General features: G+C 41.8%; 1 protein-coding gene across 4 annotated transcripts; it reads right to left on the reverse strand.

Moving 5' to 3' along the window:
• Positions 1 to 18,510: 18,510 nt before the first annotated feature.
• Positions 18,511 to 23,839, reverse strand: LOC306839139 (uncharacterized protein). Of its 4 annotated transcripts, none has more exons than XM_079367658.1 (9): positions 23,597 to 23,839; positions 22,655 to 22,757; positions 22,377 to 22,490; positions 22,213 to 22,269; positions 21,405 to 21,542; positions 20,296 to 20,343; positions 20,041 to 20,154; positions 19,723 to 19,836; positions 18,511 to 19,429 (listed from the first exon to the last, which is right to left on the reverse strand). In XM_079367658.1, the coding sequence occupies exons 2-9, from the start codon at positions 22,748 to 22,750 to the stop codon at positions 19,328 to 19,330; spliced, it is 783 nt and encodes a 260-aa protein (XP_079223784.1). In that variant the 5' UTR covers positions 22,751 to 22,757; positions 23,597 to 23,839; the 3' UTR covers positions 18,511 to 19,327. The 4 variants fall into 4 exon arrangements, with proteins under 4 accessions (XP_079223784.1, XP_079223783.1, XP_079223782.1 ...); XM_079367657.1 differs by having other exon boundaries at positions 18,511 to 19,432; positions 22,655 to 22,754; positions 23,597 to 23,837; XM_079367656.1 differs by having other exon boundaries at positions 18,511 to 19,432; positions 23,597 to 23,836.
• Between the last annotated feature and the right edge of the window lie 310 nt (positions 23,840 to 24,149).

Below are 24,149 nucleotides of genomic sequence, written 5' to 3' on the forward strand. Positions count from 1 at the left end.
TATACAATAATTTATACACGTTTGAGTGGGCTGAGCTGCCTGTGTGTATAATCATTGGACTGTGATTACTTTGTTTTGTCTCTGTTTAAAGGCAGATAATGCTTTATACACTATTTATACAATAATTTATACACTATTTATACAATAATTTACACACTATTTATACAATAATTTATACACTATTTATACAATAATTTATACACTATTTATACAATAATTTATACACGTTTGAGTGGGCTGAGCTGCCTGTGTATATAATCATTGGACTGTGATTACTTTGTTTTGTCTCTGTTTAAAGGCAGATAATAATTTATAAACTATTTATACACTATTTATACAATAATTCATACACTATTTATACTATAATTTATACACGTTTGAGGTTTAAGGTGTCATGGCAGGTGTCACAGCCATGTCCTATCATGATGCTGAAAGGTTGATCTCCAAAATTCTGGATAAAGTCGTTGCAGACTTAAGTGAGCTGAATCAGCATGCAGACATGTGGGAAGCCCAGGGTCTAGGCGATGAACAATACGACCAGAAGATGGCGGAGTATTTGCATGGGTTTTTTGAGTCTCGCCGGATGTCTGATGAGAAAAATTAGAGAAAGCAGGAAGCTCTAAGCAGCTGATTAGAGAAAATAGCTATTCTGAAAGAAATCCTGTTGAGGCCATTTAAAATGCAAGAATCAGCAGAACTCGTCAAAGATGAAGAAAGTTATTCATCTTCTTTGACGTCTGATATTGCTGACACGCTCGTCGAGGTTAGAGACAGGAGATCTAGCTCTCCCCTTCCGAAATGTTCTTCTCCATCAACCTCAATGTGCTCCACTGAGGCTGTAACGATGGAGCCATCTAAAATGGAAAAAGCAACAGGACTTGTCAAAGATGAAAAAAGTTATTCATCTTCTTCTCACAGTTCATATGTCAAACAGATTCAAGTGAAACCTGCAGTCATGTCGAAAGACTGTGTTATAAATAACACACCACCTTCTGGACCGGAGGACTATCCTGCACACGGAGACCTTGAATCCAACACCGAGAAAACCATCAGCAGCCAGCCATCAAGCTCTGGCTCTCTAAAATCAAAGGTGGTCTCAAAACCAGCCAGTCCCTCATCTTCAGCAGAATCCTTCAACCCACAGGAGGATCCTGAAGCAGCAGATGTGGAAGTCCCCTTACTTTTTAAGCAACTGGAAAACAGCTTTTACCACACGATCAAGGGATTCTTTGACAGCCTCACTGAAGGGCAAAAAATGGATTCAAACAGAGGTGTATTGAACCGTGATGTAAAGGAGAAACTGACCAGCATGCACTCAGATGTGCTGAGACTCGCAGTAGAGACAGTTTTCTCATATTTTACAAGTCTAACCTCTCTCGAGGAACAAGAAAACGCTCAGAGGGAGTTGATCATTAGTCCAAGAGGGGCCACTCCTATGGACAATGAAGAAATCCAGCAGAGGTTGAAAGACTCCTTTAGTGAGGCGTTCTGTAAAGTGGTCGGTGATGACGCCTCGATCAGTCTTACTCCCGCATTTGCAAAGGCCATCCTAAAAATGTTCAAAGAGGAAGACGACCTCATTGTCTCAAAGGCTATGAGAGATTCAAAACAGTCCTCTGTTTGCCAATCTGGTTCCTGTACCAAGTGCCCAAACTGCAGAGCATGCAGAAGGGTGTTCAAAAGCGTCATGAGGACATTAAAAGATGTTCTCCTCTGCAAAAAAATGAACGCTTTCAGGAAGCACACAAATGCAGACATCAAAAGTGAAGTCCCAGAGAAGAAGTCAAACTTCAGGAGCAGATTCTTCAAACCAAAGAAGAATAAAGTGCACCCAGTCATGTCTGATGAACAAGTTGGAGTCACCAAGTCAAATAGGTTTGGATCATTCAAGAAAAAGGAGAAGAGAAAATCTCCATGGAGATTCCACTCTTGCTCTGGACAAGACTCTTGTGATGTCTTGTAATACAGTTGGTCCCCCTCTACGCCTCAGTAACTTTTCCTTTCCTCCACTTCTGACTCGCCCCTGTAGCTCCACCTCGTATCCCCCAAACCTTTCACTTTGTTATTTTATCCTTTGATTCTTTTCTCAACAGTACTTTTACATCTGTGTTAAAAGCTGCACGGCTTGTTAAAAAGTACTTTAATTTAGGTCCCATCTTTCCCGATTCTACCTTTTAATCCTGTCTCTGGGTTTACTCCGGGTACTCCGGTTCCCCCAACACTCATACATCAAAGAAAAAAAAAACAAACAAACAAAAAAAATAAAATAAATTAAACTAAATTGAACCAGAAAATGACGTGAAAAAGTAATTATTTGCCAGTTATCTTTTTGGTCGACTGTTATTCACTAATACGCTTTTTTCAGAGTTGAGCTATTCCACCATTCTGTTTCAATAAAACCCTAAATCAATGAAGATGAACTTGTTATATTTATGGTCGAGGAAATGATCAAGACTAGACTCCACACAATAAGACTCATTAGACTCTGTGTCAAACACACATTTCTGATACATAACTGTTTCGTTCAGCGGGATAATCTTTACAGATGAACATCATTTATATGAAGTTTGAAGAGTTAATGCAGCTGAGAGAAGTAAAAAGCTAATTTATGTTCTAGCTAACTACACCGCAGCCGGTCTATAATGACATCACGACCGTTATGCTTCATCGATCTAATCAGCGGGTTTGACAAGCTAGCTAAGCGTTAGCTTAATAAGTTGTTTATTAACCTAATATTTGCAAGAACACTGAAAAACATGACTAGAGACTGTAAGGAGGATTAGGGAGAGAGTTCCCGGCGTGATGACGTTTAATGTCTCCATGACAACCACTGTAGTTTCAGTTAGCTACTCGTTAGCAACCGCCGTTTAAAGTTTGTGTAAAAACTTTAAAATGCACAAGTGGGGTCTTAGCTAACGTAGTTTATCTCGTCTAACAAAACATCCACATCTCTTCAGCTTGTGTTAACCACAGACCTTATTTCAGGCGTCTAAACACAAACACATTCAAAATCCACTTTGACTTTTAGAGGTTAGAACCACGGCGCTAAAATGCTAACTCACTTCCTGGTTTTAGGACTCAAAACTACACCAGTCTATAGATAACAGATCTCATCTCAGCATCTCTCCCTTTCTTTTTCTCTTTTTAGACATTCTCACATATAAACTGTTTATCAGTTATGAATCAATACAAACGTGAACACTTGATTGTTGTACAATCTTTGTGTGTCCTGAAAGGTGCTTATAAATAAAAGGTATTGGTAACAAATAAGAACGTGTGTCTGCACATAGGCAGTGTTATACACTAAACAATTTCTTTCAGAGAGGGAGAGTCTTCTGGATGAAATAAATTCAAATGAACAATCATACTTGTTTCTTCACTAAAATATCAAATTCATTTATTTTTACATTTATCAATAAGCCATAGCCTACCATGTGTCTTTGTTAGAGCATAATAAAAAGTCTTTAGGCATGAAAACACGTATTTTTGAACGTGTCAAACGTCCTGTATCATAACTACATTTCTGCTGTGGAAATACGTTCGGAATTCTGGGAGTTATGATGATTATCATAATTATTGTATTGAGCTGTAATGTTAATGCTGTAAAGTTAGCGATAAGTTAGGCTAAAGTTACAACTCGACCTGATGTTTGTTGAGTTAACGTTAGTTTATTTCTTACTTTACTTTGTTTTTAGTGGAGTTAACAGACTTTGCTACGCACACAAATGATCAAGTTAAAAGCATTTCGACGGGTTGTGAACTTAGACGGTTTGATTTGACTCCAGCAGCCAATCAGAGTAAAGCATCATTTAACGTCACATTTCTTAAATATGTTTTAATTTTAGGGAGCAAACTGCTTAGATGGTCCAGCTGCAGGGGAAACATGATCATCTGTTCACAGGAGTGAAGAACACAGCCAGCTTAGCTTGGAGGTAACATTAAGGAAAACAACTGGCCATATTATTACCATTTAACCATCTTGTACTTAAGGCTATAAATAGTTCTCATCCCATGTAAAGCCCACAATAATATGGATAATATAATGGATGCAAACTGACTTTCTTTTTTTTAAATTCAATATAGGGCATCCAAATAAATTATTTTTGAGGCATGTGTGTTATTTTTCACCCTGGTGTAAACCTGCTTTCCCTTTTCTAGTGTTTTCTCTGTAATAGGAACTAATTTGGAGTCAATTGGCTGGAAGTGTGTCCAGGGCCAAAACAAAAGGGACAACCTTAAAAAGAAACACGTCATCTGTGCATTCACTTGAATGTATATAAGTTATATTCACAAGAATGAATAAACTGACTTTTGCTAACATTTCTGTTGCTGTTGTTGTCAACTGTCATGATTAATTTCATCTGCAAGACGGAACAGTTAGTGACGTAAGTAGGAATGAGACGGTCTGGACTTTAAATAAAGCTTTAGTATTCAAGCACACTTTCCATGATGTCATAGATCAAAGGAATTGGATTTCATAAGATATCTCTCTTTAGAATCATTTCACATGAAGCCTTCTGCTATTGGAGCTATCTTTATATATCCAAACTGTCGTTTCGTGTAGGTACATTTTGTCCTGTATATATCTACGGTCGGACGGAGCAACGTAGTAAACATACAGGAAGCTCTAAGCAGCTGTCAAAGTGCGCGCGCAGCCGCGTACGATCGCTACCATACGTCATCGCTGACTGATCAAAGGAGCTTTTGGCGCTTTGATGTTCTGACGTCATCAAAGCGTCATAACTCTGCGAAAAATATTTACACACGTTTGAGTGAGCAGAGCTGCCTGTGTGTGTAATCATTGGACTGTGATTAATTTGTTTTGTCTCTGTTTACAGGCAGATAATAATTTATGCACTATTTATACTATAATTCATACACTATTTATACAGTAATTTATACACTATTTATACTGTGATTAATTTGTTTTGTCTCTGGTTACAGGCAGATAATAATTTCTACACTATTTATACAGTAATTTATACACATTTGAGTGAGCCTTGTTTTGCGTAAGGTGTCATGGCAGGTGTCACAGCCATGTCCTATCATGATGCTGAAAGGTTGATCTCCAAAACTCTGGATAAAGTCGTTGCAGACTTAAGTGAGCTGAATCAGCATGCAGACATGTGGGAAGCCCAGGGTCTAGGTGATGAACAATACGACCAGAAGATGGCAGAGTATTTGCATGGGTTTTTTGAGTCTCGCCGGATGTCTGATGAATTTAAAGGAGAAACTCCTCATTCAACAGCTGGATTATCACAGGCTAAATATTCCTCTCCATACGCCTCAATGTGCTCCACGGAGGATGCTGAGCAAGAGGACCCGAGCTCTGTCACTGTGGAAGCAGCATCTTCAGCTCCTACAGACAGTTCCTTTATCCAGACTGATGAGAGCAGACAAGAAGCTCTCTTAGAGAAAATAGCGATTCTGAAAGAAATCCTGTTGAGGCCATTTAAAATGCAAGAATCAGCAGAACTCGTCAAAGATGATGAAAGTTATTCATCTTCTTTGACGTCTGATATTGCTGACACACTCGTCGAGGTTAGAGACAGGAGATCTAGCTCTCCCCTTCCGAAATATTCTTCTCCATCAACCTCAATGTGCTCCACTGAGGCTGTAACGATGGAGCCATCTAAATTAGAAAAAGCAACAGGACTCGTCAAAGATGACAAAAGTTATTCATCTTCTTTGACGTCTGATAATGCTGACAAGCTCGTCAAGGTTAGAGAGAGGAGATCTAGCTCTCCCTTTCCGAAATGTTCTTCTCCATCAACCTCAATGTGCTCCACTGAGGCTGTAACAATGGAGCCATCTAAATTAGAAAAAGCAACAGGACTCGTCAAAGATAAAAGTCATTCATCTTCTTTGACGTCTGATAATGCTGACAAGCTCGTCAAGGTTAGAGAGAGGAGATCTAGCTCTCCCTTTCCTAAATATTGTTCTCCATCAACCTCAAAGTGCTCCACTGAGGCTGTAACAATGGATCCATCTAAAATGGAAAAAGCAGCAGAACTTGTCAAAGATGATGAAAGTGATTCACTTTCTGAGGAAGAAAGTGATTCACTTTCTGAGACCTCTGATGATACTGACAGCTTCATCTCTGACACTCTGGATCCAACCGTTGCAGACTTAAGTGAGATGAATCAGAGAACGACCAAGACAATTTGTAAAGAAACTAAAATGAAGAAAAAGAAGAATATTTTCAAGAAGATGACGTCTGCACTAAAGCGGTTGTTCAGTTCAAAATCAAAGAAAGAGGTCCAGCATCCTGCAGATCAGCAGATGGCAGCTCAAGATGAGGATGATAATTCATCTTCTTTGACACCTGATAATGCTGACAAGCTCGTCGAGGTTAGAGAGAGGAGATCTAGCTCTCCCCTTCCAAAATATTGTTCTCCATCTACCTCAATGTGCTCCACCAAGGCTGTAACGATGGATCCATCTAAATTAGACAAAGCAACAGAACTCGTCAAAGATAAAAGTCATTCATCTTCTTTGACGTCTGATAATACTGACAAGCTCGTCAAGGTCAGAGAGAGGAGATCTAGCTCTCCCCTTCCTAAATATTGTTCTCCATCTACCTCAATGTGCTCCACCAAGGCTGTAACGATGGATCCATCTAAAATAGAAAAAGCAGCAGAACTTGTCAAAGATGATGAAAGTGATTCACTTTCTGAGACCTCTGATGATACTGACAGCTTCATCTCTGACACTCTGGATCCAACCGTTGCAGACTTAAGTCAGATGAATCAGAGAACGACCAAGACAATTTGTAAAGAAACTAAAATTAAGAAAAAGAAGAATATTTTCAAGAAGATGAAGTCTGGACTAAAGCAAATGTTCAGTTCAAAATCAAAGAAAGAGGTCCAGCATCCTGCAGATCAGCAGATGGCAGATGAGGATGATAATTCATCTTCTTTGACACCTGATAATGCTGACAAGCTCGTTGAGATTAGAGAGAGGAGATCTAGCTCTCCCCTTCCAAAATATTGTTCTCCATCAACCTCAATGTGCTCCACTGAGGCTGTAAAAATGGATCCATCAAAAATGGAAAAAGCAACAGGACTCGTCAAAGATAAAAGTTATTCATCTTCTTCTCACGGTTCATATGTCAAACAGATTCAAGTGAAACCTGCAGTCATGTCGGAAGACTGTGTTATAAATAACACACCACCTTCTGGACCAGAGGACTATCCTGCACACGGAGACCTTGAATCCAACACCGAGAAAACCATCAGCAGCCAGCCATCAAGCTCTGGCTCTCTAAAATCAAAGGTGGTCTCAAAACCAGCCAGTCCCTCATCTTCAGCAGAATCCTTAAACCCACAGGAGGATCCTGAAGCAGCAGATGTGGAAGTCCCCTTACTTTTTAAGCAACTGGAAAACAGCTTTTACCACACGATCAAGGGATTCTTTGACAGCCTCACTGAAGGGCAAAAAATGGATACAAACAGAGGTGTATTGAACCGTGATGTAAAGGAGAAACTGACCAGCATGCACTCAGATGTGCTGAGACTCGCAGTAGAGACAGTTTTCTCATATTTTACAAGTCTAACCTCTCTCGAGGAACAAGAAAACGCTCAGAGGGAGTTGATCATTAGTCCAAGAGGGGCCACTCCTATGGACAATGAAGAAATCCAGCAGAGGTTGAAAGACTCCTTTAGTGAGGCGTTCTGTAAAGTGGTCGGTGATGACGCCTCGATCAGTCTTACTCCCGCATTTGCAAAGGCCATCCTAAAAATGTTCAAAGAGGAAGACGACCTCATTGTCTCAAAGGCTATGAGAGATTCAAAACAGTCCTCTGTTTGCCAATCTGGTTCCTGTACCAAGTGCCCAAACTGCAGAGCATGCAGAAGGGTGTTCAAAAGCGTCATGAGGACATTAAAAGATGTTCTCCTCTGCAAAAAAATGAACGCTTTCAGGAAGCACACAAATGCAGACATCAAAAGTGAAGTCCCAGAGAAGAAGTCAAACTTCAGGAGCAGATTCTTCAAACCAAAGAAGAATAAAGTGCACCCAGTCATGTCTGATGAACAAGTTGGAGTCACCAAGTCAAATAGGTTTGGATCATTCAAGAAAAAGGAGAAGAGAAAATCTCCATGGAGATTCCACTCTTGCTCTGGACAAGACTCTTGTGATGTCTTGTAATACAGTTGGTCCCCCTCTACGCCTCAGTAACTTTTCCTTTCCTCCACTTCTGACTCGCCCCTGTAGCTCCACCTCGTATCCCCCAAACCTTTCACTTTGTTATTTTATCCTTTGATTCTTTTCTCAACAGTACTTTTACATCTGTGTTAAAAGCTGCACGGCTTGTTAAAAAGTACTTTAATTTAGGTCCCATCTTTCCCGATTCTACCTTTTAATCCTGTCTCTGGGTTTACTCCGGGTACTCCGGTTCCCCCAACACTCATACATCAAAGAAAAAAAAAAAAAACAAACAAAAAAATAAATAAATAAATTAAACTAAATTGAACCAGAAAATGACGTGAAAAAGTAATTATTTGCCAGTTATCTTTTTGGTCGACTGTTATTCACTAATACGCTTTTTTCAGAGTTGAGCTATTCCACCATTCTGTTTCAATAAAACCCTAAATCAATGAAGATGAACTTGTTATATTTATGGTCGAGGAAATGATCAAGACTAGACTCCACACAATAAGACTCATTAGACTCTGTGTCAAACACACATTTCTGATACATAACTGTTTCGTTCAGCGGGATAATCTTTACAGATGAACATCATTTATATGAAGTTTGAAGAGTTAATGCAGCTGAGAGAAGTAAAAAGCTAATTTATGTTCTAGCTAACTACACCGCAGCCGGTCTATAATGACATCACGACCGTTATGCTTCATCGATCTAATCAGCGGGTTTGACAAGCTAGCTAAGCGTTAGCTTAATAAGTTGTTTATTAACCTAATATTTGCAAGAACACTGAAAAACATGACTAGAGACTGTAAGGAGGATTAGGGAGAGAGTTCCCGGCGTGATGACGTTTAATGTCTCCATGACAACCACTGTAGTTTTAGTTAGCTACTCGTTAGCAACCGCCGTTTAAAGTTTGTGTAAAAACTTTAAAATGCACAAGTGGGGTCTTAGCTAACGTAGTTTATCTCGTCTAACAAAACATCCACATCTCTTCAGCTTGTGTTAACCACAGACCTTATTTCAGGCGTCTAAACACAAACACATTCAAAATCCACTTTGACTTTTAGAGGTTAGAACCACGGCGCTAAAATGCTAACTCACTTCCTGGTTTTAGGACTCAAAACTACACCAGTCTATAGATAACAGATCTCATCTCAGCATCTCTCCCTTTCTTTTTCTCTTTTTAGACATTCTCACATATAAACTGTTTATCAGTTATGAATCAATACAAACGTGAACACTTGATTGTTGTACAATCTTTGTGTGTCCTGAAAGGTGCTTATAAATAAAAGGTATTGGTAACAAATAAGAACGTGTGTCTGCACATAGGCAGTGTTATACACTAAACAATTTCTTTCAGAGAGGGAGAGTCTTCTGGATGAAATAAATTCAAATGAACAATCATACTTGTTTCTTCACTAAAATATCAAATTCATTTATTTTTACATTTATCAATAAGCCATAGCCTACCATGTGTCTTTGTTAGAGCATAATAAAAAGTCTTTAGGCATGAAAACACGTATTTTTGAACGTGTCAAACGTCCTGTATCATAACTACATTTCTGCTGTGGAAATACGTTCGGAATTCTGGGAGTTATGATGATTATCATAATTATTGTATTGAGCTGTAACGTTAATGCTGTAAAGTTAGCGATAAGTTAGGCTAAAGTTACAACTCGACCTGATGTTTGTTGAGTTAACGTTAGTTTATTTCTTACTTTACTTTGTTTTTAGTGGAGTTAACAGACTTTGCTACGCACACAAATGATCAAGTTAAAAACATTTCGACGGGTTGTGAACTTAGACGGTTTGATTTGACTCCAGCAGCCAATCAGAGTAAAGCATCATTTAACGTCACATTTCTTAAATATGTTTTAATTTTAGGGAGCAAACTGCTTAGATGGTCCAGCTGCAGGGGAAACATGATCATCTGTTCACAGGAGTGAAGAACACAGCCAGCTTAGCTTGGAGGTAACATTAAGGAAAACAACTGGCCATATTATTACCATTTAACCATCTTGTACTTAAGGCTATAAATAGTTCTCATCCCATGTAAAGCCCACAATAATATGGATAATATAATGGATGCAAACTGACTTTCTTTTTTTTAAATTCAATATAGGGCATCCAAATAAATTATTTTTGAGGCATGTGTGTTATTTTTCACCCTGGTGTAAACCTGCTTTCCCTTTTCTAGTGTTTTCTCTGTAATAGGAACTAATTTGGAGTCAATTGGCTGGAAGTGTGTCCAGGGCCAAAACAAAAGGGACAACCTTAAAAAGAAACACATGTCATCTGTGCATTCACTTGAATGTATATAAGTTATATTCACAAGAATGAATAAACTGACTTTTGCTAACATTTCTGTTGCTGTTGTTGTCAACTGTCATGATTAATTTCATCTGCAAGACGGAACAGTTAGTGACGTAAGTAGGAATGAGACGGTCTGGACTTTAAATAAAGCTTTAGTATTCAAGCACACTTTCCATGATGTCATAGATCAAAGGAATTGGATTTCATAAGATATCTCTCTTTAGAATCATTTCACATGAAGCCTTCTGCTATTGGAGCTATCTTTATATATCCAAACTGTCGTTTCGTGTAGGTACATTTTGTCCTGTATATATCTACGGTCGGACGGAGCAACGTAGTAAACATACAGGAAGCTCTAAGCAGCTGTCAAAGTGCGCGCGCAGCCGCGTACGATCGCTACCATACGTCATCGCTGACTGATCAAAGGAGCTTTTGGCGCTTTGATGTTCTGACGTCATCAAAGCGTCATAACTCTGCGAAAAATATTTACACACGTTTGAGTGAGCAGAGCTGCCTGTGTGTGTAATCATTGGACTGTGATTAATTTGTTTTGTCTCTGTTTACAGGCAGATAATAATTTATGCACTATTTATACTATAATTCATACACTATTTATACAGTAATTTATACACTATTTATACTGTGATTAATTTGTTTTGTCTCTGGTTACAGGCAGATAATAATTTCTACACTATTTATACAGTAATTTATACACATTTGAGTGAGCCTTGTTTTGCGTAAGGTGTCATGGCAGGTGTCACAGCCATGTCCTATCATGATGCTGAAAAGTTGATCTCCAAAACTCTGGATAAAGTCGTTGCAGACTTAAGTGAGCTGAATCAGCATGCAGACATGTGGGAAGCCCAGGGTCTAGGTGATGAACAATACGACCAGAAGATGGCAGAGTATTTGCATGGGTTTTTTGAGTCTCGCCGGATGTCTGATGAATTTAAAGGAGAAACTCCTCATTCAACAGCTGGATTATCACAGGCTAAATATTCCTCTCCATACGCCTCAATGTGCTCCACGGAGGATGCTGAGCAAGAGGACCCGAGCTCTGTCACTGTGGAAGCAGCATCTTCAGCTCCTACAGACGGTTCCTTTATCCAGACTGATGAGAGCAGACAAGAAGCTCTCTTAGAGAAAATAGCGATTCTGAAAGAAATCCTGTTGAGGCCATTTAAAATGCAAGAATCAGCAGAACTCGTCAAAGATGATGAAAGTCATTCATCTTCTTTGACGTCTGATAATGCTGACACACTCGTCGAGGTTAGAGAGAGGAGATCTAGCTCTCCCTTTCCGAAATATTCTTCTCCATCAACCTCAATGTGCTCCACTGAGGCTGTAACGATGGAGCCATCTAAATTAGAAAAAGCAACAGGACTCGTCAAAGATAAAAGTCATTCATCTTCTTTGACGTCTGATAATGCTGACAAGCTCGTCAAGGTTAGAGAGAGGAGATCTAGCTCTCCCTTTCCTAAATATTGTTCTCCATCAACCTCAATGTGCTCCACTGAGGCTGTAACAATGGATCCATCTAAAATGGAAAAAGCAGCAGAACTTGTCAAAGATGATGAAAGTGATTCACTTTCTGAGGAAGAAAGTGATTCACTTTCTGAGACCTCTGATGATACTGACAGCTTCATCTCTGACACTCTGGATCCAACCGTTGCAGACTTAAGTGAGATGAATCAGAGAACGACCAAGACAATTTGTAAAGAAACTAAAATGAAGAAAAAGAAGAATATTTTCAAGAAGATGACGTCTGCACTAAAGCGGTTGTTCAGTTCAAAATCAAAGAAAGAGGTCCAGCATCCTGCAGATCAGCAGATGGCAGCTCAAGATGAGGATGATAATTCATCTTCTTTGACACCTGATAATGCTGACAAGCTCGTCGAGGTTAGAGAGAGGAGATCTAGCTCTCCCCTTCCTAAATATTCTTCTCCATCTACCTCAATGTGCTCCACTGAGGCTGTAACGATGGATCCATCTAAATTAGACAAAGCAACAGAACTCGTCAAAGATAAAAGTTATTCATCTTCTTTGACGTCTGATAATACTGACAAGCTCGTCAAGGTTAGAGAGAGGAGATCTAGCTCTCCCCTTCCTAAATATTGTTCTCCATCTACCTCAATGTGCTCCACCAAGGCTGTAACGATGGATCCATCTAAATTAGAAAAAGCAGCAGAACTTGTCAAAGATGATGAAAGTGATTCACTTTCTGAGACCTCTGATGATACTGACAGCTTCATCTCTGACACTCTGGATCCAACCGTTGCAGACTTAAGTCGGATGAATCAGAGAACGACCAAGACAATTTGTAAAGAAACTAAAATTAAGAAAAAGAAGAATATTTTCAAGAAGATGAAGTCTGGACTAAAGCAAATGTTCAGTTCAAAATCAAAGAAAGAGGTCCAGCATCCTGCAGATCAGCAGATGGCAGATGAGGATGATAATTCATCTTCTTTGACACCTGATAATGCTGACAAGCTCGTTGAGATTAGAGAGAGGAGATCTAGCTCTCCCCTTCCAAAATATTGTTCTCCATCAACCTCAATGTGCTCCACTGAGGCTGTAAAAATGGATCCATCAAAAATGGAAAAAGCAACAGGACTCGTCAAAGATAAAAGTTATTCATCTTCTTCTCACGGTTCATATGTCAAACAGATTCAAGTGAAACCTGCAGTCATGTCGGAAGACTGTGTTATAAATAACACACCACCTTCTGGACCGGAGGACTATCCTGCACACGGAGACCTTGAATCCAACACCGAGAAAACCATCAGCAGCCAGCCATCAAGCTCTGGCTCTCTAAAATCAAAGGTGGTCTCAAAACCAGCCAGTCCCTCATCTTCAGCAGAATCCTTCAACCCACAGGAGGATCCTGAAGCAGCAGATGTGGAAGTCCCCTTACTTTTTAAGCAACTGGAAAACAGCTTTTACCACACGATCAAGGGATTCTTTGACAGCCTCACTGAAGGGCAAAAAATGGATACAAACAGAGGTGTATTGAACCGTGATGTAAAGGAGAAACTGACCAGCATGCACTCAGATGTGCTGAGACTCGCAGTAGAGACAGTTTTCTCATATTTTACAAGTCTAACCTCTCTCGAGGAACAAGAAAACGCTCAGAGGGAGTTGATCATTAGTCCAAGAGGGGCCACTCCTATGGACAATGAAGAAATCCAGCAGAGGTTGAAAGACTCCTTTAGTGAGGCGTTCTGTAAAGTGGTCGGTGATGACGCCTCGATCAGTCTTACTCCCGCATTTGCAAAGGCCATCCTAAATATGTTCAAAGAGGAAGACGACCTCATTGTCTCAAAGGCTATGAGAGATTCAAAACAGTCCTCTGTTTGCCAATCTGGTTCCTGTACCAAGTGCCCAAACTGCAGAGCATGCAGAAGGGTGTTCAAAAGCGTCATGAGGACATTAAAAGATGTTCTCCTCTGCAAAAAAATGAACGCTTTCAGGAAGCACACAAATGCAGACATCAAAAGTGAAGTCCCAGAGAAGATGTCAAACTTCAGGAGCAGATTCTTCAAACCAAAGAAGAATAAAGTGCACCCAGTCATGTCTGATGAACAAGTTGGAGTCACCAAGTCAAATAGGTTTGGATCATTCAAGAAAAAGGAGAAGAGAAAATCTCCATGGAGATTCCACTCTTGCTCTGGACAAGACTCTTGTGATGTCTTGTAATACAGTTGGTCCCCCTCTACGCCTCAGTAACTTTTCCTTTCCTCCACTTCTGACTCGCCCCTGTAGCTCCACCTCGTATCCCCCAAACCTTTCACTTTGTTATTTTATCCTTTGATTCTTTTCTCAACAGTACTTTTACATCTGTGTTAAAAGCTGCACGGCTTGTTAAAAAGTACTTTAATTTAGGTCCCATCTTTCCCGATTCTACCTTTTAATCCTGTCTCTGGGTTTTCTCCGGGTACTCCGGTTCCCCCAACACTCATACATCAAAGAAAAAAAAACAAACAAACAAAAAAATAAATAAATAAATAAAATTAAATTGAACCAGAAAATGACGTGAAAAAGTAATTATTTGCCAGTTATCTTTTTGGTCGACTGTTATTCACTAATACGCTTTTTTCAGAGTTGAGCTATTCCACCATTCTTCCATCCATCCATCCATCCATCCATTTTCTACCGCTTATCCGGGGCCGGGTCGCGGGGGCAGCAGTCTAAGCAGAGACACCCAGACTTCCCTCACCCCAGACACCTCCTCCAGCTCTTCCGGTGGGACCCCGAGGCGTTCCCAAGCCAGCCGAGAGACATAGTCTCTCCAGCGTGTCCTGGGTCTACCCCGAGGCCTCCTCCCGGAGGGACATGCCCGGAACACCTCCCTAGGGAGGCGTCCAGGGGGCATCCGGACCAGATGCCCGAACCACCTCAACTGACTCCTCTCGATGTGGAGGAGTAACGGCTGTACTCCGAGCTCCTCCCTGGTGACCGAGCTCCTCACCCTATCTCTAAGGGTGCGCCCAGCCACCCTACGGAGGAAGCCCATTTCGGCCGCTTGTATCCGAGATCTCGTTCTTTCGGTCATGACCCAAAGCTCATGATCATAGGTGAGGGTAGGAACGAAGATTGACCGGTAAATCGAGAGCTTCGCCTTTCGGCTTAGCTTCTTCTTCACCACGACGGACCGATACAGTGACCGCATGACTGCAGACGCCGCACCGATCCGTCTGTCGATCTCACGCTCCATCTTCCCCCCACTCGTGAACAAGACCCCGAGATACTTAAACTCCTCCACCTTTGGCAAGGACTCCCCACCGACCAAGCCACCTTTTTCTGGTCGAGAACCATGGCCTCAGATTTAGAGGTGCTGATCCTCATCCCAGCCACCTCACACTCGGTAGCGAACCGCCCCAGTGCGCACTGAAGGTCCGGGTTCGATGGAGCCAACAAGACCACATCATCCGCAAAAAGCAGAGACGAGATCCTGTGGTCCCCGAACCGGACCCCCTCCGGCCCCTGACTGCGCGTAGAAATTCTGTCCATAAAAGTAATGAACAGAACCGGTGACGAAGGGCACCATCTGAACTCTCTCCTGTTCCTGCTCGGCCTCTGGGCCGCTCACCTGAACTCTCTCCCATTCCTGCTCGGGCTCCCGGCCTTCCCCCAGAGCTCTCTCCTGTTCCTGCTCGGTCTCTGGGCCGCCCACCTGAACTCTCTCCCGTGCCTGTTCGACCTCCCGGCCGTCCCCCAGAGCTTTCCCCTGTGTTTGTTCGGCCTCCGGGCCGTCCACCTGAACTGACTAAGGCCTGTATGCCTGAAGGTCCGGAGGAACGTCACCTCACTATGGGGGAAGGAGCCTGAGCTTGTGCAGGAGGTTGAGAGGTACCGGCGAGATATAGTCGGGCTCACCTCCACGCACTGCTTGGGCTCTGGAACCCAGCTCCTAGAGAGGGGCTGGACTCTCTACTTCTCTGGAGTTGCCCGCGGTGAGAGGCGGCGGGCTGGTGTGGGCTTGCTCATAGCCCCACAGCTGGAGTTCACCCCGGTGAACGAGAGGGTCGTGTCCCTACGCCTACGGCCCGAACGGCAGTGCGGAGTACCCGGCCTTCTTGGAGTCCCTGGGAGGGGTGCTGGACAGTGCTCCGACTGGGGACTCCATTGTTCTACTGGGGGACTTCAATGCTCACGTGGGCAACGACAGGAGTGGGGTGATTGGGATGAACGGCCTCCCTGATCTGAACCAGAGTGGTGTTCTGTTATTGGACTTCTGTGCTAGTCACAGTCTGTCCATAACAAACACCATGTTCGAGCACAGGGATGTCCATAAGTGCACGTGGCACCAGGACTCCCTAGGCCGGAGGTCGATGATAGACTTTGTGGTCGTGTCATCTGACCTCCAGCCGTGTGTCTCGGACAGGTCAGCCCCGTAATTTAGCTTCCAACTTCTTCCTTTTCATCTTTTTGCCTTTCGGTATTTTTGTCCGAAATCAATAATTTTGTCAGACAGGCGTTAAACACCGTACCATACTCAATTAGTTAGGATAGTATCTGTCATTCCTGGTTTTTCTTCCATAGCATACATCAGTCATTGTGTTGTTTTCTTCATATATCTGATGCATTTTTGGATCGTTCCGTTATTCTGTTATTGTTAATTTTTATTCATTAAATATTACCCATAAAATTCAGAAGTGTGTTCGTATTGATTCATAGTGGTCGAACGTTCTGAGAACTCATAACTTAGTAATAAATCCATAAATTTATTGATTTTCATAATTAATAATTTTATTAATTTCCATAATTAATACAATTGTTCCTGGCAAGCCAGGTGGTGCCCCCTTTTTCTTACGAGGTGTGTTAATCAGTTTAACACGTAATTTTTCGCAACACACCAAACAATTTCTTTCAGAGAGGGAGAGTCTTCTGGAAGAAATAAATTCAAATGAACAATCATACTTGTTTCTTCACTAAAATATCAAATTCATTCATTTTTACATTTATCTACAAACCATAGCCTACCATGTGTGTTTGTTAGAGCATAATAAAAAGTCTTTAGGCATGAAAACACGTATTTTTGAACATCCTGTATCATAACTACATTTCTGCTGTTTGTAACCAAACCCTGTGAAAATCCGTTCAGAATTCGGGGAGTTATGATGATAATTGTAATTGAGGATAACCCTTCCTCAAGAGAAATAAAGGCAGAGCGGACGGACCAGAGACCCTTATATCTGTCCCGTCTCTTCAGTGAAGAAAAACATAACAGCAAACTCCAAATCCCCCAAAAAGAAACAACAACCTGAATCGAACCTCCTTCGCCTTTCCTAAAGATTATTTCCTTTTTTAGATGGATGGAAACAGAACAGGAGGAACATTTTCATGGCGAATTGAGGCATAAAACACCAGAAACAGCGTTAAACCGGCGTTACTTTTCTTGAGTCATAAACAAAAAAAATCGTGAAAAAATGAGGATGAGACCTGGAGCCTAGATCGCCTCAGGCTTCCTCTCGCTGTTTTCAAAGACGTGACTTTAAGAAAAGGAAGTTAAATAAATAAACGTGTGCATCTTCTCTGTTTGAATGTGATGAAACAGACATCTTGATTTCTCTTCACTGAGTTTATTCACTGTGGTTAAAATACATTCATAGACAGTTCATCATGCCATCCCGTGGTTTTTTACACAATAAGACCCAGGACAGTGTTAACACTCATCTGATCGTGTGAAGTTAAAGACGTCCTGTGATAACATTTAACATGTTCACATCACTTTGGCTCCATCACTGAAGTGTTGTTGGCTGCAGCTTCTGTAGGTTTGTCAGTGACAGCTGGTCAACAGGGGGCGCTACAGTACCGCCAATCCCCGCAGGTGAACTGACAGAACTTCACTGAATACGATTTAAAATATTTAAGAGGAAGGTTGATATAAGCGAGTAAAATGTTTAAAATGAAACTACAATGTTCCACGTGTTCAGAGGAACAGATCAGTCACATGACGAGGGAGACGAGGGGGTTTTGTCCTCCCACTTCGTCTCCGTTTGCTCCCTTTATTGAGAATCTAGCCTTTTTTTATTTAGTCAATGTGTTTTTTTTTTTAAATTTCAGAGAAAGAAAGCCCTTGGTATCTTCAGCTATCACGCTAATTGAATCTGTTATGATCAAAAACAGCTTCTTTTTCCTCTCCAGATAATGAGACACTTTAATCTGTTAAAATGACAAAAATCAGCTTTTTTTAGATGGACTTCAAAGGACAAATATGTACCGACGACCTCCACTGAATTTAGACTTTTCTAGAGTCTGTTGGAGCACCAGACACGAAATAATTATGGGCCCTACAACCCGCGTTTATCACCATTATGTCTGCCAGCGTCCATCTTTGTTCTGTTTTATGTAGATCGATAATTCCTCTTTTATTGGTTGACTTTCATTGACTAACTTTGGTTTCGAGTGAATGCTGTCAGATGGGACCCCCCTTAAGGAGCAAAGTCGCCTGCCCTGCCCGTTGACAAGCAGCCAATCAAACCAAACGTTTGGGTGAATGTCTGTACCGGGCTTCCGTAGTTCGTACGATAAGAATAAAAAGTAGAGGATGAAGACATCTGAGAGGTCAAGCAGCACCAGGTCACATATTAAATCTTCTAAACTTTAAAAACAAAAAAAATAAAAACAGCTAAAGTGAATACATCCAACTTACTCTTATTGTGACGGGGGATCTGTCATTTCCTGTGTCTGTCTCTGTTACTGTATTATCTCTGACTACACTTTATTTTTATCGTGGAAGAATAAATAAACATGTTCAGTCACACTGATCTGCATCATAACCGTGTTACACTTTTCTATACATCCATCGCTGTGTTCATGTCATGTGAGGAGAGAAAGAAACAGGAAGGAGACTTTTATTTTGACACGCTCTTGTGTTTTTTTGTTTCGACCTCGAGCCGCTTTAGCCAATTAGTGACAAGCAGGAGGCTGACGAACGATCGTCATGTTCACGTAGCGGCCGTTTTCCACTAAAATCTCGAGCATGTGCCTGAAGTGAAGCATCAATGTAGAGCAAAAGTTCTCTTCACAAAACTCTGGAGATCCCTGACGTCCAAAACATCGAGCTTTACGCTCAAGATATCATTATTTTAACAGACGTTTCTGTGAAGATGCAAATAAGGAAGACTTCAGGGGCGCCCTGCCTGATAGTTCACGAGTGTTTATGTTAAAACAGTGTAGGAATTTTTACGTGGTCATGGCTTTTTTTTTTAAACTTAGGTCGTACCAGCTGTAGGACGCCGTGTCACACTGGGTCATCAGAGGAAAATGGCCGCTGTGTAAATATTGTGAAGTGACCTCCATGTCTACACTCTGACTGACATGACATGACACCACAGCGAGCGGGGTTTGTTTCGTGCTGAGTTCAGGGGACTGAGGGTTCTATGGGCTCCACCTGAGGGTCAGTGGGCGGAGTCGAGATGTCCTCCATCTGATCTGAGTCGGGTTCAGTCACAACGACCTCGACCTGCTGACAGAGGCGAAGAAAACATCAAACTTAACGCTTGCATTAAGTTTATCAGCATGGTGTGTAGTATGTAACTCTGCCCCTAGTGTTTAAAATGAGTACTGCAGTCTAAACTCTAATCATCACAGAGAGCTGTCTCCCCCCTCCTCCTCTCACACAGGTCACCATGTGGTGGACACTGTAGCTTCAGTGTTTAGCCAGGTTTTTAGGTCGGGTACAATCACTTCTATCTGATCCAGTTCCACTGCCCGCTCACATCAGTGATGTACAGAACATATGTCTATCTGTGATACCTGAGGTGGTTCTGGTTCAGCTGCAGGTGGCGCTACGTAAACAGCTGGAACAGCCTCAACAGCTGGGACAGGTGGGGGGCGGCTCTGTGGATAGACGGGTCTCTGGCTCGGACTCTACGAGACACACAAACACACTATTTAGTAAGAATAACGTTCATCTTAGTCTTCTACTAAACTTGTAAAAATCCAATCAAGGTTTTTTGACCACCTAAAGAGACAGAAATGATCAAATCAAAGGTGACAATTCAGCAAAAGGATGGCGCGCTGCTGCCCCTACAGGTCAAAAGTCAGATGAACCTTTCAGGTATCAGAGCTCACCCTCGCTCCTCCAGCAGCGATGACACTGAGTCCAAACAGCATGGCGGTGATGCAGATCAGCAGCTCCAGGACCAGGAAGATCACCAGCGTTCCCAGGATCCCGTCGATCAACAGCTGAAAGGAGGAATCATGGAGAACAGTGAGAAGACCGGAGACGCAGCACTAACACTGAACTCACACTCAGGGTTTAGTGACTCTGCTGATTCTACAAACAGTGAACCGATCACACCAAAGTATAGTTTTATAGTCACTTACTTTACACTTTTGCTCGATCAGCCCGGTGCATTTCCTGAAACAATGTTGCTGCAGTGAACAGACAAAGAAACATGGAGTCTGTTTCTTCATAACATCAAGTGTCAACTGAGAATTCATTCAACTGCCTCCAATTGGTGCTGTAGCGATTAGTCAATCGATAAGCTTATCAACATCTCGGAGAATCAATGAATAGTTTTGTTCATTTAGTAAAGCAGAAATGTAAACATGCTTCTGGTTACATGTCTTTAAATGCGAGAATCGACCGCCCTTCTCTGTCTATGTTAACCGGCTCTATGTTCTACAAAAGCATCAGTTAATAATTAAAAATAACTTTATGACAGTAAAGGATAAAAAGTGTGATGCGTTAAATCTTCAACATGCTGTAATTTTAAGTATTATAGTATTATAACTTATCATAAGGGATCCTCTTGAACCTCACACGTCTGAAGTTTCACTGTGAATCTAAATATCAGTAAACTGGAGCTGCCTAACGAGCAATATGTGGAGGATAGTGCCACCTAGTGGTGAAGTTGCAGACTACAACTGTTTGGTCATCCATTTAATTCAATTTAAAAAAAATAAATCTTTTATTTATTTGTATTATTCTATCCCTCAGTACAGGTCCTCTTCTGAAGCCAGCCTCTTTTATATTTGTGTTTAAATCTGCTCTCGTAACATGGAAGTCATCGAGGTCGCAGCAGATCAGTAACACGCCTTCAGAGGGGACATTTAATACTTGCTCCTTTTTTTCCTATTTGGAAGTGTTCCCAGAAAAGTTGGTCAACCCAGTTTTTAAAATATTTCTGTAATTTAGCAAACTAAGAAGTAAAAGTATTATCTTAAAATAGAACTAAAGCCTGAACACTGCAGCTAAACATGTTTCAGTCTTGCACCAGACAAGACTCAAATCCAAACAAACTGAACTGAATTTTCTGCCACAGATTCTGTTGTTGTTGTTAAAACCAGTCAGCTTACATTTCTGTTATTACCCAGCTTTACATTTAAAGATGTAAGTCTTAACCTTTAAACTGCCTTCATACAGACTTTAATTTTTAACTAATGGATAAAATGTGCTGATGAATCTGAGGAAAGTGTTTTAGGGACTTTACCACAGCGTGCAGCTCGAGCTTGCGGCAGTGTTCACAGTGGTACGAGTCCTGGCGGTAGGGCAGGTGTTTGGACATCAGACCCAGAGCAGCTGTGGCGAACGCTGCACTGATGAGATGAAGGATCAGGACATATTTCACCTGAAAAAAACAAACAAAAACAAACTAATTCCAGCCACACTGCTTGAATTGGAATTATTCTACTTTCACTCCTCTGAAGCGACTTTTTGACCCGACAGGATGTTCATGCTAACGACAGGGATATCTGAGAAGGAGTCCCACAAGGCTCCGTTCACGGACCTGTTTCATTTTATTTTACTGGAAACAGCAGCTTGGTGCGTCTTTATGCACATGATACAATTATCTATTTATTTTTTATTTACAAAGATCAGACAGCTGATGGGCTTTAGATCCACTCTGACCAGCTGCAGGACATGTTTTATGTTCTTAAAGGTATTTTTAATACGCTAATAAAACATTCTCCTCTGACACGCATATTTTACTCTTTAATTATTGTTTTGATGCATATTTTTTCTACACTTATATTTTTATCTATTTGATTTTTTGGATTTTCTTCTGCTCTCCTGCTTTGCTGCTGTAACACTGTAAATTTCTCTGCTTGTGAGATGAATAAATTATGATCTAATCTTTTATTTTCTCGATCTAACGAACTGACTTTGTACTTTGGAGAAACAGAACAGCAGATTGTAGCTTTGAACGAGGCCTGAATAGATCGACCTTATTGATCAATAATCTATATCCTCATAGTTCAACATGAACATCCCTGACAGTGACGCAGAGTCCCACTCACCCAGAACAGAGTCTGCTTCCTCGCACTGTGGATCAACACCGAGCCGGACAATGTCACCTGCAGGGTCACAACAAGACTGACTGAGATGGAGCGTTTAGATCAATGGAGGGTTTAAGGTTCAATCAGACCTCAACACACAGCTGAGAAGAAAAAGAAGGTTTTACCTGGATGACCACGATGAGGAAGAGGGCCACGTCTCCTGTGAAGTGGACTTCATGGATCTGCAGTACCGAAGCACTCAGACACAGAATCAGGAGCCCGATGACCACCTGGATCGCCTGACGGGTAAAGAGCGGGTAAAGTCAGCACGCTTATAAACTTAGACTGTTACGTGTAAAAAGCTGCTCTCAGTCCTTTTCCTCCACGTTGTTCTGTTCGCATCATTCTGATTCTGATTCTGATTAACTGTCAGAGGATGAACTCTTTCTGTGTGCACACTCACTCCAAGAGTCTTGGGCTCCATCTTGAGCAGACTGTTCCGCTGTCCCTCGCTGAGGTTCCCCACCGGAGGCATCGGGTCTATGTCGTTCTTCGCCATCGTGCTGCTGACAGAGAGAAATCATCATCATGAACTGTGTGACTTTAGTTTATGAACTTCTCTGCAGCCGTGTTAGCGCCAAAGATTTACGACAAGGTAAAAAGCAAAAGGTGATCAACTCTCTCGTCCACGACATGCAGTCGTTACATGTCGTATATTATTATTCAGGCCTTTTACAGCTGGCTCATCAGAGGTCCACCGACCACCGTTTGTGAACCTCCGTCCCTCAGTGTCCTCTTGCTGTTTGTCAAGAGAGGTGTGTGTGTGTGTGTGTGTGTGTGTGGATGCTTCATCAGCTCTGATCTAAAGCTGCTCACGTGTCTGCTCTGAAGGATAACTTTATCTGCAGGAATGACGCAGCACAACTGAACATATCTGCCTCTTCACAGGAAATCAAGATCATGCTGAGTGAGCATGAAACGTTCACGTGCTGACTCGCAGGATAATCCAGATTCAGCAGTCGACATGTTTAGTTTTAGTCTGCACATTAAAATGTTCTATCGCACATTTCTGCAGGCTCGAATCACGAGGAGATGGTTGCAGGTTGATAAAAACATCCGCAGCAGCAGCAGCAGCAGCAGCAGCAGCAGAGAGCAGGGAGGCGCTGATGGGCCGCACTCACATCTGACTCAGCTCCAAAACACCGAAACTAAACTCAGGCCGATCCGCGCCGGACTCATCAGGGCTACATTTCTAACAACACCCCCCCGACTTTAACAAAACCTGCGTGTGTATAAAAACCAGCATCAGACCACGTGACGGCTTCTCCTTCAGCAATGACACCTCAATGTCAGCAGGTCCCGGGTTACCTGTCCCGGTGAAAACACGGTGATCGGATGAACTTACTGCAGATGTTTGTCTCCCGTGATGTCCGCTCAGTGCAGGTGTGTGTTTCAGAGGGCTCCGCGCGCGCGTGTGTGTGTGAGTGAGTGTGTGTGCGTGTGTGTGTGTGAGGATGCTCTGCAGGATGCTGCAGGGTGTGTTCACGAGCTGCTCTCACTGCAGCACTCAGAGAGAGACTCGGACTAGTTTCGGTCAGCAGGTCCCACACAGACTGCGGAGAGCGCGCGGGGCGCCTGTGACGTCATTCAGTGGACGAGTTTTAAAAAAAGTGACTCAGTTGAGTGACGTGGCCGACTGCAAACAACGATGATAATAATAACAATAACAATAATAATAATAATAATAAAAATCGCGACTCATACTGCCACTGATAATTAAATTTAGATACAATTAATTTAGCGTGACTAATAATTAGATAATAACCATTGGCTAAACTAATAGAAATACAATAATACACTTACAAGATAAAGACATGACCTTCACAAAGCAGACTTTTATTTTTTAGGAAATGACGATGATGAAATTTTAACAGTTTTCTTAGTTGAATTTCCTTCGG

The sequence above is a fragment of the Symphodus melops genome, assembly GCF_947650265.1.
Source record: "Symphodus melops genome assembly, chromosome: 18".
Classification (NCBI taxonomy): Eukaryota; Metazoa; Chordata; class Actinopteri; order Labriformes; family Labridae; genus Symphodus; species Symphodus melops.